At 50.0% G+C, this 17,356-nt stretch overlaps 1 protein-coding gene across 3 annotated transcripts in view; it reads left to right on the forward strand.

The window, feature by feature from the left end:
• The window catches only part of CTBP2 (C-terminal binding protein 2), a 131,869-nt gene extending 118,421 nt beyond the window's left edge, over nt 1-13,448 (forward strand). For all 3 annotated transcript variants that reach the window (XM_066323442.1, XM_066323440.1, XM_066323441.1), the window contains 8 exons: nt 4,616-4,770; nt 6,370-6,514; nt 7,978-8,184; nt 8,759-8,973; nt 9,373-9,503; nt 10,383-10,510; nt 11,150-11,267; nt 12,761-13,448. In XM_066323442.1, the coding sequence (XP_066179539.1) occupies nt 4,616-4,770; nt 6,370-6,514; nt 7,978-8,184; nt 8,759-8,973; nt 9,373-9,503; nt 10,383-10,510; nt 11,150-11,267; nt 12,761-12,941 (1,280 nt within the window). In that variant the 3' untranslated portion in view covers nt 12,942-13,448. The remainder of the gene's footprint in view (nt 1-4,615; nt 4,771-6,369; nt 6,515-7,977; nt 8,185-8,758; nt 8,974-9,372; nt 9,504-10,382; nt 10,511-11,149; nt 11,268-12,760) is intronic.
• Nucleotides 13,449-17,356: the final 3,908 nt, after the last annotated feature.

A 17,356-nucleotide genomic window follows, 5' to 3' on the forward strand; every position in this document is an offset into this window, starting at 1 on the left:
GGGAATTGTCTGTAGCTGTTGGTGCTGCTGGCAGTGATAATGGCAACTGCAAAGAGGGAAAAACAACTGCTCCAACAACTGCTCCGAGCCGTGCTCTGGAGATGGGGCACTGCACAGGGACAGCCTGCCCTCCTTCTCCACATACACAGCAGTGTCCTACAGACTCCTGACAGAGTGTGGCATTGGGATGACAATTATAAAGTCATAAAATATCCTGAGTTGGAAGAGACCCACAGGGATCATCGAGTCCAACCCTTCTCCCTGCACTGACACCACAACAACCCCACCCTGGGCATCCCTGGGAGCTTTGTCCAAACTCCCGGAGCTCTGGCAGCCTCAGTGCCCATTCCCTGAGGAGCCTGGGCAGTGCCAGCACCCTCTGGGGAAGAACCTTTCCTGATATCCAACTTAAACCTCCCGTGACACAGCTCCAGCCATTCCCTCAAACAGTGACGTGGGACTCTTTACCTATTCGGGACACACTGGGCAGGACCAGGAGATGGACGTGTCCACGAAGATGTGAATGCTGCCAGCAATCAAATGTCATTTCTGATGCTGAAAATCAGTTTATTCACACATCAAGAAAGAATTTGGCCCCTGCTTTCTGGGTGCAGCTGAGATCAGTGCTTTGCTTTCCCCAGTGCTTTGTGTTTGTTTTCGAGGTGCTGCTGCTCAAGGCTATCAGCCTTTTTCTGGAGCCGCGCTCTGCATGGAAAGAAAGGCATGTTTCATTTTGTTAAGTTGAAAAATAAAAAAAAAAAAAAAAAGAAAAAAAAAAAGCCACGCACACACACAAAAAAACCCAAACAAACATAAAACGCAGCGTGGCACAGATTAAATCCATTTGAGACAACTCGGAAAAAAAAAAAAAACCAACACCCCGTCGTATGTGCAAGTCAATAGGAGGAGGGGAGTGGAAGGGGGAAAAGCAACTGTGACATATACAAACCCTTTAGTGTGCATAGCATAAGATTTTTTGGCTGGCACTCACATGATTTTATTCAAGGGCTGGGAAAGAACTACGATTAGTTAAAAGCTTCGGCAAAGTCTGGAGGGAGTGCTCTGAAGAGTTGGGAGCCGCGCAGAGGTGACTGTAACTCCTCTCGCAATTTCAGACCATTCTTCTGGGGCTCGGGACAAAAGCCTTTTCTTTTCCCTCCGTGTTCAAAGGGACATTTGTCTCGAGATGTTGCAGCTGTGGGCCGCGGGATCGCTTGGTTGAAGATACCCCCTCGTAGACGAAAGGAGAGGCAACGCACTGAGAAGTGGTAGTATTTTATCGTGTGTGGGTTTCCCCCCCTTCCCTCCTCCCTCCCTGCTCCTCCACTGCCATGTGTGGTTTTTAATAAGAAGAAGAATGTGGAGGCAACGTTTTCCAGGCAAGGGGAAATTTCCTGTTTCTTTTCTGTTTGTTTAATAAAGTGTGTAGTTGAGTGTAAAACTGTAGCTACTTGGTTGCGAGCGGGCAATTCAGGCGAGTGTCAGGATCGCTTCTTGATGCACTTTTATATACTGCAGGGCAACATGTTTAAAACCTTTTTTTTTTTTCCTTTCTTTTTTCTTTCTTTTTTTTTTTTTTTCACTATTTTAATTCTGCGTGGCGCAGGCAACTGAGATTAATAAGAATTAGGCAAATGGCTTCTGCTTTTGTTTCGGTGAGATAGTACCAGCCGTCTTGCGGTCACACAAAGGCTGCCATTTAGCAGGGAGCACTCCCTAATTCTCTTGGCAGGGGTGCCATTGGGATCGGATACAAGTGGGTGGCAAAGGGGAGGAGCGGCAGGAAAGGACAAGCAGGCTTTGTGTATTAAAAATGAAACAAAAGCACTTTATACGCGGGGCTGCGTGCAACAAGCGGCGCTGCCTGTGAGCCGGGGTGGAGTTTGAGTTCTCTGCGCCTGCAAAACCTTGCTTTTTTTACCTCTTTTTTTCTTCTTTTTAAATTTTTTTTTCCCCTTAAACCCTTTCTCCTCTCCCCCTTCCTTAGCAAGTTCTCCCCACATCGCTGGCCAGGCTCCGCAGGCGGCTGAGAACGCCTAAAAAAAAAAACCCAAAAACCAAACCAACAAAACAACCCAACCGTATTGAACAATACTTGCCCCAACTTTGCAGGAACAGCTTGAGGGGGGTGGTTCTCAGCAAAAAATCAGCTTCAGATGGCGTGGGAGGCAGAGTGATCCCAGCGCAGCCCCGAGGAGAGCTGCTGCCCATCTCCAGGGGCGATGATGCTCGTGTTGTTCCCTGGGCTGGGCACAGCGAAAGGGTTAAACGGCTGCGGTGTTTTATCACCATTTCGGCGGGGAGTGGCCGCTGTTTAATGACTTTGTGATCCGTGGCATACCTCGTTGTTAATGAAGCGGTCGCCGTGCGGAACAAACGCGCTGTGTGAGCCGCGGTGGCTGGGGTTTGCCGGCCGTGGTGGGTTGGGATGTGTTTGTGCAGAGGTAGGAGGCAGGACGGTGAGGGATGGATGCAGCGGGGTGGAAAAGGCAACGGGAGAAGCGGGCGAGGAGAACAGAGCTGCAAACCTGCCAATGGTTTTTATTAAAACGTCATTTCCATACATTATGTGCTTCAGCCTGTATTGATTTGCTTCAGAACTTTTTCCTCGTCGAGCCGAAATAAATTCCCTGCTTGGAGTAAGAGAGACGAGAGCAGTTCCTGTGAGTACCTCACGGGTTCCAGCAGCCACATTCATCCTCAGTGACTGCACTTGAGTGTGTGGGCAAGGGTGACGTGCCTAAGAAGCCTGTGTCATCCTGCACAATTACATCCCTAATCCCAAAGCAAAGACACAGATGCTGTTTAAAAAAAAAAAAAAAAAAAAAAAAAAAAAGGAGGGAGGGAAAAAGAAGAAGAAGAAAAAAAAGCTGTGTTTCGTTTGACTTTCAAAGAAGCTTATGTAAGGGCAGCATAATAAACCCGTTATTTTGGGGCTTGGATTAAATGTCAAAGTTTCAGATAACCTGTGGTTTCATCTTCCACCTGCCACGCTCACAGGAAGCCACTCCAGCCTCTGTGCTCCCACTGCTGTGCCTTGAGGGTGGTCCTGGTCCCTGGTGGCACTGGGCTCCAAGCTTGGGGACAGGGAGGGTGGCCACTGGGACTGGCACCACCACAGCCACCTTGGCCCTGCGTCAGATTCCTTTTTATTTGCAGTTGTGGTGTGAGACTGGCAGGTGATGCTCTAAGCCTTGGAGATCATACACATTAGTAAGCGTTTAAGTCAGTGTTATAATTCACTTGCTCGTTAACCTGAGAAAATAATCTAGCTGGGGTGCAGTGCTGCCCAGAGGGATTGTGTAAGCGCTCGGAGATTTTGGCATGTTTTTATTCTTGCTTATCTGCTTATCACAAGCTTCTTTCCTTTATCCAGATCGTCTCGGCGCTCTACCCTGCCTACTGACACACTTGCACTCCCATCTGGATGAAATGCATGCAAACATAATGGATTACTTCCAGTAATGGAGACCTCAGTAGGGAAGGGGGAGGAGGGAAGGACCAGTTCCAAAAGCGCCCACCTGTAATGCTGAAAACCCTCCCTCGGGTCTGCTGGGTTGGCTGGTCCTTCATTTCTTTAAGCAGATTCAGTTGGAAAGGAACGGAAAGCCACTGAACCCACTCCATTAAACCTGCCTGTTTCCATGGAGTTATTTTTTTCCCGTGTAAAATGAGTGTAGCTGTGTCAGAGTAGCAGCAGGGCAGGGCCCCTCCCCAGGACCATGCTCTTGGTGCCCTGGGGTTCATTGCTGTGGTCAGTAGTGCCCGTATCTGTAACATCCACATCATCTGGGGGAGATTCCTCCACAAAATACTCCAGAACAGCCCCAAGGAGCTCCCTCAGCCAAGCCCTGGCCTTGTCCCCCGAACTGGCACAAGCACTGCATTTAAAAGCCAGACAGATGTTGGGGTTTGGGAAGGAGAGGTTTTGCTGGGGCTGCTTTTTTGAGGGTTTGGAGACTCAAACCCCAACACTCCCTCTCCAGCCATCTAAAGGTGCAGCAGCAGAAATAAAGCACCACATTATATATACCCAGAGCACCTGGTCCCCTCACCTGTGCCCTGCCCAGAAATTGCCTGGGCAGCTGAGAAAGTTACCTGAAATATTTCACAGGGCCCTAATATAATAAACACCTTTACTGAAAGGGAGGTGTAGAAATTTCTAAGTGACTTGTCCCAAAATGAACCAGTTAATCCCCAAGAGAGCAATAAATAGGATATAAAATTCAGCCTTCTGTGGCCCCTTGGTGATGATTGGTTCCTTCATCATCTCAGAGAAGAATGCTGGATTTACAAAGATGAGTTTCGCTGTTCCCATGAAACCTTTGGTGGCTGGTAATACACCAGAATATAACCTTGTGTGCTAAGGAGGTCTTTATTGCCCTGCCCTTCCCGTGATTTTTCCAGTCATCCTATTTTTTCAGTAATTCTCTGTTTGGACTTGTTTTCCTGAGGTGGTCAGAAAGATAAAGCCTAAAAAAGCCAGGGGCAAAACAGCAGCTGTGTTCCCAGAGAGCATGGCAGTCCTTGGGCCAGGGCTCACCCCGTGCTGGTGTTAGTGTGTCCCCAGCTGGCGGGAGCCGTGTCACAGGCGCTGTGCTCGCTGTGCCCGCAGGTATCCGCCCGCAGATCATGAACGGCCCCATGCACCCCCGGCCCCTGGTGGCGCTGCTGGACGGCAGGGACTGCACCGTGGAGATGCCCATCCTGAAGGACCTGGCCACGGTGGCCTTCTGTGACGCACAATCCACTCAGGAGATTCACGAGAAGGTACAGGGAGGGGCAGGGTGGGGACACCGGGGTCTGCCCTTGTTCTTCCACATCTTCAAAGCACCTTCCAGGGCATGAAGGGGCTCCAGGAGAGCTGGAGAGGGGCTTTGGACAAGGTGTGGGAGCCACAGGACAAAGGGAATGGCTTCCACTGCCACAGGGCAAGACTGGATGGGATATTGGGAAGGAATTCCTCCCTGGGAGGGTGGGCAGACCCTGGCACAGGGTGCCCAGAGCAGCTGTGGCTGTCCCTGGATCTCTGGAAATTTCCAAGACCAGGTTGGGTGGGGCTTAGAGCAACCTGGGATAGTGGTAGGTGTCCCTGCCCGTGGCAGGGGTTTGGAAAAATGAGCTCCCTTCCAACCCAAACCCAGTCTGTGATTGTTTGATTTTTGAGCAGAAAGTGTACAAAGCTGCACTTTGAGTCAATCAGCTGATAACATCAACAGAAGCCACTGCAGATTAAAATTCATTCAGGCTGTTTTAGCAGCCAGATGTTATTTTGGAAAAAAAAAAAAAAGACACTTTATCTCTTTGCATCAGGTTTTTCACATCAATGACATTAACGTTTCTCATGTTTTTTGAAGTCTGTGGTGCTCGTGCTGTGGCTTTGCTGACACCATCCCAGCTGCAGCTGGTGGGTCTTCATAGTGCTTGGTGCACCTCCAGCAGCTCCTCCCTCTCCAGGGGGAGTGGAGGAGGTTTGGGAATCATTCAGGCAGATCCATGCAGTGTGGATGAGTGTTTCTACTTGGAAGCTCGACTACATGTAAATACTTTCCTTAAAAGTATTATTTTAGAAACCTGAAATGAGGTTTGAAGTGATCTGAAATCACTTCCAAGGTCTGGGAAAGGGGAATACAAACAGCATCAGTGCTGGTCTTTGCAGATAGTAAATTTGGGAGAAGGAGAATGGGAGTCTTTTGTGAGACATTGAGAGATGAGCCAGGCTTGAGGAGTTTGGATGGGTCCTGGGTTTTCAAAGCAGTGAGGTAGCTTGTGGTGAGCACCAGGGAAGGTCTGGATCTTCACTGAAGGGGACAAAGCCCAGCCCTGTGTGACACTGCAGCACTGCAGAGCTTCTCAGTCCCCTTGAGAAGAGCCAGGAAAGGCAGACGTGGCCGGTGTGGCCAAGGTTTGGACATGCACAGGGAGGCTGAGGCATTAGGAGTGTCACACAGTCCTGTTCAAACCCAACAGACACTGCTGCAACACCTAATTCCTTTCAAAAAGCAGAATTACTGCTGCTTAGCAGAAGAGGGATTTTCAAGTAACCACTTGGAAAAGGGTAAGATACAAATGTGGTTTTCATTTGCTTGGTCTGCTCAGATGTAACATCATAATTTTCAGATATTCACCAGATCCATTCCCAAAGGTGTTAGTGGGTCCCACCCCTGCAGGGTTTGGTGCCACCTGGCTCAGACAGCAGGTGAGCAGTGAAAATGTCCAACTCACTGTGTCACATTCCTGATTCCTGAGCTGCAGGCGTTCCCCCAGGCGTGCTGGTGGCTGCTGTGTTTGCTGCAGGTGTTGAAGGAGGCTGTGGGGGCCACGATGTCCCACACCGTCACCCTGACCTGGCTGCCGTGTTTGTTGCAGGTGTTGAATGAGGCTGTGGGGGCCATGATGTACCACACCATCACCCTGACCCGGGAGGACCTGGAGAAGTTCAAGGCCCTGCGGGTCATCGTCCGAATAGGCAGCGGCTACGACAACATCGACATCAAAGCCGCCGGGGAGCTCGGTAGGTCCCAGCTCTGCACCCTGACTCCTTCCCCTTCCAGTCCTTAAAAACCAGCACAAAGAGCTGCTGCTTCCATGGGACCATGGCAGGCACAGCAGAGTTCCAGGCAGGACCTCCATCCAGCCCCTAAAATTACATTTTACATGTACAGTTTACATTCTTTGTATACAGAGAATATTACGCCAAGAAAACTTGACCGTGGGGTGAACAACACTGTGCAGTTTCAGAAAGCAGCTTTTGGGCTCATATTGTGTTAAAACTGTCCAGTCTGAATGCCTCGTTCCTGTGCTGTTCCAAGCTCCAGGTGCCCCCTCATACCGCTGGATATTTGTATGGCTGTTCTATTTCTGGCACAGGAGAGTTGATACAGCTTTAGAAAAATTGGAGGAAGGGTGTTTTATTATATTTTGTTAAGCAAGATCGGTCTCTTGATCTGAGCTGGTTCTCTGAGTCATGCCTGCTCCTCTGTGTTGGATGGTGGAGCAGGAATTGTGTGTTGGGTTGTTGCCACCTCCTTTGCCATCTCATCAAAGGTGCCACAGGAACCTGAAAAAGGCATTTAGGGTGGATTGTCGAAAACAGGGAGAGTCATGTTGTCAGACATTCTGGGACCACCCAGTTTCCAAACTGGTTTGGGTGGTCACAGACTTTTGGCTACACATCCCCAGCTGCAAGAGCTTAATTGTATTCCTGGTTTTTGCAGCTGAGTTACAGCAGGCTTTACTTGTCTGCTCCCAAGATTCAGTCTGTGGAGCAGCCCTGCAGTAGTGTTTGGGATATGTTGTATTAAAGGTTATCTCTGGGGAAGTGAAGAGTAACAGCCATTCCACCTGAGCCATTTTACAGAGATAATTGCGATAAGAGAGTCTCAAATAGTCATTCCTAAAAAAAGCAATTCTCAATATAGTGAATTGTTTTCTTTTTTCAAGAGGAGAACAGTGTCTCCTCGGTGTAATGGTTTCTTCATGTTTTTAACTCTTATTGTTATTATCCATTATAACAATGTTCTGAGGCTTTGAACATCAGGAAAGGAAAGATATAACGAATAAAGTAATGGGATATTGCAGCATAATCCTTCTTTTTTTACTTGGCAAATTGGGTGGCCAAATGATGTGGTTTCGAGTAGAAAATGTAATGACTCCCCACAAATGTAGCGTAAAGTTTAATTGGTATTGCTTTCCATAAGGTAGTTTTTAAACCCTGCAGTCAATCAATGACCAGTGCCTAAACAAGGGTGCCAGGGCCACCCACTGGCTGGGCTGGGCACCAGTCTGGAGCCATTGGAAGGCACCTCCAGAATGGGGTGATGGGCTTCAAGGCTGTTTAAGGGCACAGAGTAAATACCAGCATAAGGGGGGGCACCCAGGAGCGCCCCCATTCCATGCCTGGGTCCCTCAGGCAGGGGACAGGAGCCGGCAGGGCTGGCAGCGGCCAGGGCTGTGATCCGTGCGTGGCCTCCGCAGGGATCGCCGTCTGCAACATCCCCTCGGCCGCCGTGGAGGAGACGGCCGACTCCACCGTGTGCCACGTGCTCAACCTGTACCGGAGGAACACGTGGCTGTACCAGGCGCTGCGCGAGGGCACGCGGGTGCAGAGCGTGGAGCAGATCCGCGAGGTGGCCTCGGGAGCCGCGCGCATCCGCGGGGAGACGCTCGGCCTCATCGGCTTCGGTGCGTGGGGACGGGGAGGGCGGCTCCTCGGCGGGGCTCAGCGCCGCTTCACTGCCCGGGGAGGGACCCCAAATGAGCCTTTCCAAAAGCAGGACCACCACGGTGGACTGGGGGAAATAGGGAGAATGTCTCACGGGGGGTTTTGGGGAAGGAGCTGTTTTGGAGCTGTGGTTGAGTCCTTGGAGGAGCACTGGTGAAACACAGTGGTGGTTTAGTGGGACCACACCTCTAGACGTAGTGCTGCTGTTCTCTCCCAAAAAAACCCCATCCCTGAGCCACAGCTACAGCAGCCCAGCCCATCCTGGGCCACTCTGGCCTGCACAGTGGCCAGGCTGTGTAAAACAGAGCTGAAGTTCAACCGCAGCTGTAGAGTTTCAGTGCTAGAGGTGGGATCAGCTAATTAATGGCAAAAGCTCATACCACCAGCATGTTTAAATGGGGAAACCGAGGCAAGGCAAGGGCATGTGTGGGCAGCCCAGCAGGCCCCAGGGGACAGTCCTGCCGGGAGCTGAGCCTCACGGACACAGGGAAGCTGGGCTCAGCTAACTCGGGCTGTCCCTTCCCTTCGGCACAGGTCGCACTGCGCAGGCGGTCGCGGTCCGAGCCAAGGCCTTTGGCTTCAACGTGATCTTCTATGACCCGTACCTGCAGGACGGCATCGAGCGCTCCCTGGGCGTCCAGCGGGTCTACACCCTGCAGGACCTGCTCTACCAGAGCGACTGCGTCTCCCTGCACTGCAACCTCAACGAACACAACCACCACCTTATCAACGACTTCACGATTAAGCAGGTAATTAATTCACCTCACGTGCGTGGCCGAGGAGAGCTTTGGTGGGCAGGGCCTGAGGGCAGGAGCTGGCCACAGATCCCTCAGCTTCCCCAGTGAGCCAGCAGCTCCAGCGGGTTGCATCCAGGTGTGTCTCCCCACAGTTTAGGGGAGCAATGTCCCGCCAGGTAAACGATCCCCATCCTTGCGGTGCAGAGGTGATGGCAGCAGTGGGTTTTGTCTGCCGACACCAACCAGAGATGGAGATCCCACGGAAAACCCGTGGGCAGCGGGATGGGGGTCGCTCTGGGGCTGGAGCACAAACAGCGGGACGCTGTCCCAGCCGGAGGCACATCCCAGGGTGGGGGCGAGGGCGAGATGGGCTCAGCACACCCAGCTGACGGTCACCCCTCTCTGCGGCAGATGAGGCAGGGAGCGTTCCTGGTGAACACGGCCCGCGGGGGGCTGGTGGACGAGAAGGCCTTAACCCAAGCGCTGAAGGAGGGCCGGATACGAGGGGCCGCGCTCGACGTGCACGAGTCAGAACCCTTCAGGTAAAGCCGCAGCTCTCGGCGCCGGCCCTGCCCTGGCCTCGGCGTCACTGTCTGTTGTGGCACAGCTGGGGATACTCAGCACCCACCGAGTGTCACTGCCCCTTGTCACACAGCCCAGCACTGGGGGACAGTCCTGCTGTGGGCACCTTGCAGCAGCCATCGGTTGTAGTGCAGCACTGGGGTTGTGTGTGCTCAGAGGGACACTGGGAGCTTAGAAGAGCCCAGCCTGTGTTTAGAGGAAACCCCAGAACGTTCCCTAGCCCGTGAGTAGAAATTCACTGCGCTCAGTGCTGGGCATTTTTGCCTGCAGCCTGGGAAGGGCTGGGCTGTAACTGGGAGTGCAGCTTCTCTCACCACAGAAATATCTAAAGAACAAAAATTTGCTCCTACACAAAGGGGAGCTCCAGTGTCCATCCCTCCTATTCTGGGATGTCCCACAGCCTGTCCCTTTGTCCCCACAATGCTGCAGACACCCCCAAACATTATTCCCATGGGAGCATTAAGCCAAACCACGCCATGAGTTGGTGTTTCAGCTCTTTTTTGGTGAATTTTCAGAAGCCTGCATTTTCTGAGCCCTGTACAGAAGCTGTGCTTCCTCCCCAGCGCTTCTGTGGCCATTTTGGGCTGGCAGGACCATCAGGCCAGGGAATCATGGAATGATTTGGGCTGGAAGGCACCCTCAAAGTCATCTAGTTCCAGTTCTTTGCCATGGGCTGGGACACCTTCCACTAGAGCAGGTTTCACCCAAGCCCCATCCAGCCTGGCCTTGGAAGGAATGTTGCATATGCAGAAGGCAGGCCACAAGCCTCTTGCTTTTCATCTTTCATTCTTTTGCTTAAACGTTGATTAATCCCTTTGTTTGTTTTCCCCTGCTCCCAGTTTTGCTCAAGGCCCTTTGAAAGATGCTCCCAACCTGATCTGCACCCCACACACAGCCTGGTACAGTGAGCAGGCGTCCCTAGAGATGAGAGAAGCTGCTGCCACCGAAATCCGACGTGCGATCACAGGTACCCGACCCCTGGGGACGCTGGGCTCGGCTCCCTGCGTGCCTGGAACAGGAGCCAGGAGGAGAAGAGACAGGGATTCACCCTGCCCATGTCCCAGCAGGACACTGGGAAAGGGGTGTAACCCCAGTTTGCTTCCAGTAAAAGAGCTGAGAACCCAAATTCCCTGTTTTGTCATGACTGGGTGACAGGTTTTGTGTTGGTTTTATTTTTTTAATGAATGGGCAAATAGTGGTGTGTGTGACTGGGAAGAACAGGACAGGGAAGCAGTAATTGTTGCCCCTGCTACTGGTGCTAACTCACACAGTGGCATTTTGGAATGCAGCCACTGCATTCCAACCCCAAATCTCAAGGTGCTGGGATATACAATACTCCAGCAGGAGCGTTTCTCATGTCCTAAAGGTCGCCCTCAAGAGAACAGCTCCTCTGAAAGCCAAGAGTTAGGAGTGAGGGTGGGAAACTGGTCTCCAACCCTGCACCTCGAGACAGCCAGAACATCCTCCTGAAACAAAGAGTGTGGGATGTTTTTTCCTCCCATCCTTTACACTGACACACGGAGTGCAATTACAAGGTTGCAGCTCACTGGAGGGTGCTAAAGCTGGGACCCCCCTGACACAGACTCACCTTTCTCGCCACCTCCAGGGCGCATCCCAGAAAGCCTAAGGAACTGTGTGAATAAGGAATTCTTTGTCACGACGGCCCCGTGGTCAGTAATAGACCAGCAGGCGATTCATCCCGAGCTCAATGGTGCCACGTACAGGTGAGCGGGAGAACGGGGACACCGCGACACCGGAGCGCCGGGTCCAGCTGCTGCACAGGGGCAGGGGGGGCACCAGCCCCTCCCTGGGCAGCAGCGCGCCCAGCACGGGGGTCTCTGATGCTCTTTGAGCCAACCTGGGGTGGGTAAAGCCTCCCTTCCCAGAGCCTGCATCCCGGCGGGATGGGGAGTCCCTGGGCAGTGTCTCTGGAAGCACCAGGACACCCCCAGACCCCTCCACGAGCTGGATGTGACTTCTGAACTGCAGCAGCAGCCCTGTGCTCCTGTCCATGACCAACCCCTGTGAGCCAGGGGAAAAGCTCCTAATATAGGGCTGTAGTCAGGTGACCCAATTTCCACCTAAATCCGAGATTAAGGGTTACTTACTGCTCTGTTTAGATGGCTCCAAGTATGCTGCTAGGAGACATTAGGCTAAAGGAGCTGGAGCAGGGGCTCATTCAGGGTATCACCACTGCCAAAAATACTCTGAGCTACAAAATACCCTGCAGGGCACATCAGGTCATGTCAGGCAGAGCCAGGCCAGAGTCACCCAGCAGCAGAGCCCCGAGGCCCCAGGCAGCTCCTGGGCCATGCAGGCAGTCAGTGAAGGCTCCCTCTGAGCAGCAGAACATCCAAAGCTGGAAAAAGCCTCCCACTCTTGTTCCCAAACGTGGGCAGTGCCAGCCCCTGAGCACAGGCCTTGGCTTCCCAGCCTCACCTGTCTCTGCAGGGAGCTGCAGCCCTGGAGTCCCTGTAGGCTGGCTCAGCTCCCCACCTTCATGGGCAGGATGAATTCCCCTCCCAGCTTCCCAATCCACCTTCCCTTAAGGCAGTGGAGCTGCAGGGAAGTGGGAGCCCTCAGGCCTCACATGGCCACAGAGATCCACATGGTTTTGTCCTCACTGCCCCCACATCACAGCTGAAAAAACTGTTCTCCTTTCTTAAACCCTGGGATATTGTTTCCTGGGATGTGTATAATAAGACATGGGATGTTGTTTCCTGGGATGTGTATAATTCCTCCTGCTCTTGGAAAAGCTAGATTAGATCTCGTCCCATCTTTGAGCTGTGCTGTTCCATGAGGAAGATGCAGCTCACCTTCCGCACAGGGATAATTTACAAACCAGGTGTAGGCGTTCAAGGTGTTCACACACAGGGATGACAGGGTCAGCATGCCAGCGTTTGGGGTTTCAGAGAGCATTCCAGATGGCTCCTTACCCAGATTTCCAAAGGAGAAGGGCTTCCCCATGGATCAGAAGGCTGTGAGAAGGCACAGAACAAGCTGCAGTCCCGGCGGTGTAGCAGAGGACACTTCCCCAAGGCACAGCAGTTCATGTTTAACTCTGAGCTCTCCCTTGTAACTTAGAAGGAAAACCAAACCTGGTTCCAGGAGGGAAGTGGGATCTCCTTGCTGTGTGTTCTCCACAGTGCTGGTGGGGTGATGGGTGTGTGATGAGCTGTGCTGTGACAAACCCGCCTCTCTGTGTCCCCTCTGCCAGGTATCCCCCTGGGATGGTCAGTGTGGCGCCGGGAGGGATCCCAGCAGCCATGGAGGGCATCATTCCCGGAGGCATCCCTGTCACTCACAACCTTCCCACAGTGGCACATCCTTCCCAAGCTCCATCGCCCAACCAGCCCACAAAACACGGGGACAACAGGGAACATCCCAACGAGCAATAGCAGATAATTTAAAAACCGTTCAATAAACTTAGGACCAAGAGACATTGGAAAAGAAGTTATACATGAACTAAAAGAGAAGAATTTGATACGAAATTTGTAACGTTGATTTTGGACAGACGCATCATTGATGTTCCAGTGTTCCCAACAAAGCGACAGCAGCCAAGACTGGGGACAAGCCCTGGAGAAGTCACCTGCTCCCTGCAGTGCTGAAAACTAGGATGTGATACGTTAATGAGCAACTTCTGTTATTGTGTGTTGAGTTTCCTTCATCTGTGCATCAATCACATGAATAAAAATGAGTTTCTTTTCCCCCCCCTCAATTCCTTGGGAAGGACAGGGCTCCTGCACTGTGTCCAGGCCACTGAATTAAGCCATCTTTACAGAGTTAACAAGAAACCATGTGTGGCTTCAGCCCTTTCCTTTCTCTTGCATCTGGTGATCTCTCCTAACGGGGGGCAGCAGTCCTGGCTTAGAAGTGGAAGAAAAAAAAACAAAACAAAAAGAAAATCCTCCTCCTCCTCCTTTTTGCAGTCTCACAGGGCCAGTGCTGTGTAACAGAAGTTCTCCTGCCAGGTCTAAGTTCCAGCCATTCCAGCCGGGATCTGTGGGATGGGGAGGGCAGAAAGGGCTCCTGGCACTGACCACTGCCCTCCCAGGCTAAGGAAAACCAAACTGCCAGTCTCTTCTCTGCCCAATACACTGAATAAAGTAGCTGTGCATCCACCTACGCCCTGCAATGATGCAAGAAAAAAAAAAAGAAAAAAAAAAAAGGAAAAAAAAGGAAAAAAAAAAAAGAAGAAAGTATTAAGTTTCACACACTATTTGTACTCAAATATATTTTCTCAGTTTTAAATCTGCAGCTATTTTATCAAGTGGAAAAAGTCTTGAGCTGGAAAGGGTTCAAGAATAATGTTGCATTTCCTTATGTCTCAGGAAACACTTTTTATGGTAACTTGTCAGACTGTCTATGAACAAAATCCACTTTTTTAGACATTGATAAAAGTCTTCTTTTCTTCACGTGATATTTTATACAAGAACACTTCAAGATGTGTTATTAGATGTGACTGATTTTAACAAATCCTATTAGATTTGTATCAACTAGTTACATGTTATATTCATAGTCTTTTGTGAACCATCGCCTTTTTGTTTTTAAAGATGGCCTGTTTTGAGCCTTTGTATGGGTACATTCCTGTTTCTGTGACAAAAAAAAAAAAGAAAAAAAAAAAAGAAATCTTGAGCTGTCCCAAACAGACAAAAAAAAAGAAACCAATGGCTATCAGTATGTTTTGTTTTAGTGTGTTACCGTTACTGTATTTGTTTATTGTAAAGGTGGACATTTAGCGTTCAGTGCAGTTTTCAATAAAAAGTGATAAAATTTCTATAATTTCTGAAGGCAAGAGCTCTCGCTGCAATCTGGGGCTTGGAGACACTGAGAGGTAACCATAAGGTACAGAAACATAATTCTGGTCACACTTGGTGAATATTTACAGTCCAGTGGGAGGGGAAGGTCCCTTCCAACTCAGACCATTCTGTGATGAAAAGATCACTGTGGGTTTCCACTAAACTACAAAGGCAGCTACAACTCAAACAACATTTTCTGTACATTCTCAAGAGCTGAAGCATTTTCAAACCGTTGAAAAATCAAGCCAAAAAAGTGCTCAAGAGGTGCTGGTGGCTTTGAGCCTCAATAGGCAAAAGGCCTGCTCTTGTTTCCACCCTTCTTTTACACTGTTTAAGTGCCACACACATGGAGTTAGATGGGGACTAAAATAGCTGAAACCAAAGTGTCCAAGTTACAAAACTCTGTATTTTGTTTGCTTTAAATTAAACTGAAAACTTGGTTACCAGCTTCAAACATCCAAAAAAGAGGTCACCTGTTAACAGAGTGATTGCTCCTTGTCAGTGCTCAGCACAGCCCAGCAGTGAATTATCCATGACCTCTGAGAGAAACTGGGATAAAACAGGTCAGATGCAGGGGAGGTGTGTGGGAGACACTGAAATGACCATCAAAACCAAGAGGAAAACATTTAATTGATGTTTAAGTTTCGAGTTGTTTTAAAAATAAATGAGCCCTGGTACTTTGTTTCTCAATAATCCGGTACCTCCCTGCGCCGCAGGATCCGTGTGCCAGCAGTGACTCCGAGCTCAGAAAATGCTGGAGCTTCCAACACTCAACTTCCCTTTCAGCCAGAACCAAGGACAAAAGTGCCACAAGCTCAAGAGGAGCAGAGGTTAAGCCATCCCAAGGGTTACAAGTGCCTGCAGGGAGAACACCAGCAAAACATGCAAAGACTGGAGCCGTTGAAGCAGAAAGGGGAGAATATCATCACAGCTGGGAGATGCTGAAGCACCAGGAGCTGCAGCTCTCACATGGAAAATTACTGGGCAGAGAAATGGGAGATGAGCAGTTGCTGCTGAAGGTTTGTGGCTGACAGAGCCGTGCTGCTGTTGTCCCGCTCAGGGAAGGCAGGCAGGAAGGCTCTCCTGGGATCATCATCTCTTCCTCCAGAGAGAACTCCAGAGATGTCAGAGTAACTTAAAATAAGCAGCTTCAAGGTGACAAACACTAAATAAAACCTTTTAAAAAGGGTATTAGGGGAAGTTACTGAATAAAAGGGGGGGGGAAATGAAAAGCAGCAATTAAACGAGGTCTCCAAACACACAAATCAACCTGGATAACGGCAGAAATGCAACCCGGGGGTATTTGCTGTAAGCCATGCAGCAGAACTTTGGAAGAATCCAGAATTACTAAATTTTAATATATTAAAAACAAAAGAAATACAGGGATTTTCACTGAGAAAGTCATAAATAAAACCAGAAAAAGAAACCTGACCAGCTGTAAAGGAGGTAGCAATGAAAAGCTAAGTTCTGTGCTAGGAAAGCGTGTGCTGCTATGAGCAATATATGAGGAAAATAACACTGAGAAACCCAATTTTTTAATGTATTTTCATGGCTGAAAGTGCAGAACTTGCTGACAAGCTGCAGGGGAGTGTGTGCAGATTAATCTCAGTGTCTTTAAATTTTCAGGTGTGTGATTGGGGAGCCACTGATATACACTGACTGTGGTGCGAGCATGAAGCCGGGGGTTGCAGCTCTTTAATCTACAGGTACAGGAGGTTTGGATTACTCTGATTCTGGAAAAGACACTTCACCAGTTCCCAAAGGGCCTGTGAAGCGTGTGAAGCTGAACAGACCATTGTACATCACAACAGAACAAAACAGTAACCATCAAGGAAGCCAAGTGATCCAAAGTACCAGGACTGTCCTGTCGGAGCAGAATGAGAAATTCATCGGTGCATGCGCTGGAGAGCAGCTGAACTGACCACAGGGACTCCACTGCTCTGGGCAGGCCTGGGGGACAGGGGGACAGTGCAGCTGCCCAGGGACAGCAGGACAGGAGGGCAGGAGAGCTGGGCCAGTTTGGCTCAAGGTAGATTTTCACATTGGTAATTCTCCCCTTGGGACGAGGAAGCTTCGCTTCCCTGAATGGAACAGAACAGGGGTGGGGGGTGAAAACTCCACAGCATCCTTGGAGCAGCCCATGGAATCAGGGGCTTATCCCTGTCCACAGGGCAGCTGCTCAGGCTGGGATCTGAAGTTACAGGTCTGGCCACTGACTGGGAGCTCCTCAGGGTGGCTGAGTTAGGAGCCCCTTGGTGACAGCACCACACACAAACCACTCCAGCACACGGTGCAGGCCAGCTCAGGGCATGGAAATCCTCATCCCAGCTTACCCTGCATTCAGCTCCCCTGACAGAAAAGCTTTACATCCTCAGCTAGACAAGGTATAAAAGGATTTCACTGCAAGGTAAGGACAAAAAAAAAAAAAAAAAATCCTAGTTTAGGAAGGGAACTTGAACCAGGACCGTGCACTCATGAGAACCCCTGTAGTATCTGGGGTTGGGTGGTGAATTTGGGTCACTCACACATGGCAGAGCAGCATTCATCCTTCACCTGGAAATCTGGGCATGCACCAAGCAGAGGAAATCTAATGGCCAAAAAAGGTGAAGACATAATAAACCTCAGTGGAATCTAGGACAGGAAAATTGCAAAATTAATACAGTACTTCATTATTTCTTTACTTTTGGTGTCGTCACCAAGTTTCTGTAGGAGTTGTGCACGTTTCAACACCAATCTAAGCAGCATTTGGAAGAAAAAGCAGCAAGTTCCTCAGGGTTTCCATAGCTCTGAACTACATAAAAATAGGTGCTATGGGGCTTCTTTCCAAATTCTAATTAAAACAATTTCATCTACTGCAAAATTTCTTATTCAACCACCACACCATCAAAAGTGCTTTTCAAGACAACCTGAATTGCACTGTATATGTAAAAACTGGCATTAACCTTTAGTGTTTCAGTGAGATTTTTAGATAAACTTTATCCATTACAGGTTACATGGCTAAAGTTATCAAATAT

The sequence above is a fragment of the Sylvia atricapilla genome, chromosome 8, assembly GCF_009819655.1.
Source record: "Sylvia atricapilla isolate bSylAtr1 chromosome 8, bSylAtr1.pri, whole genome shotgun sequence".
In the NCBI taxonomy this organism is placed as follows: Eukaryota; Metazoa; Chordata; class Aves; order Passeriformes; family Sylviidae; genus Sylvia; species Sylvia atricapilla.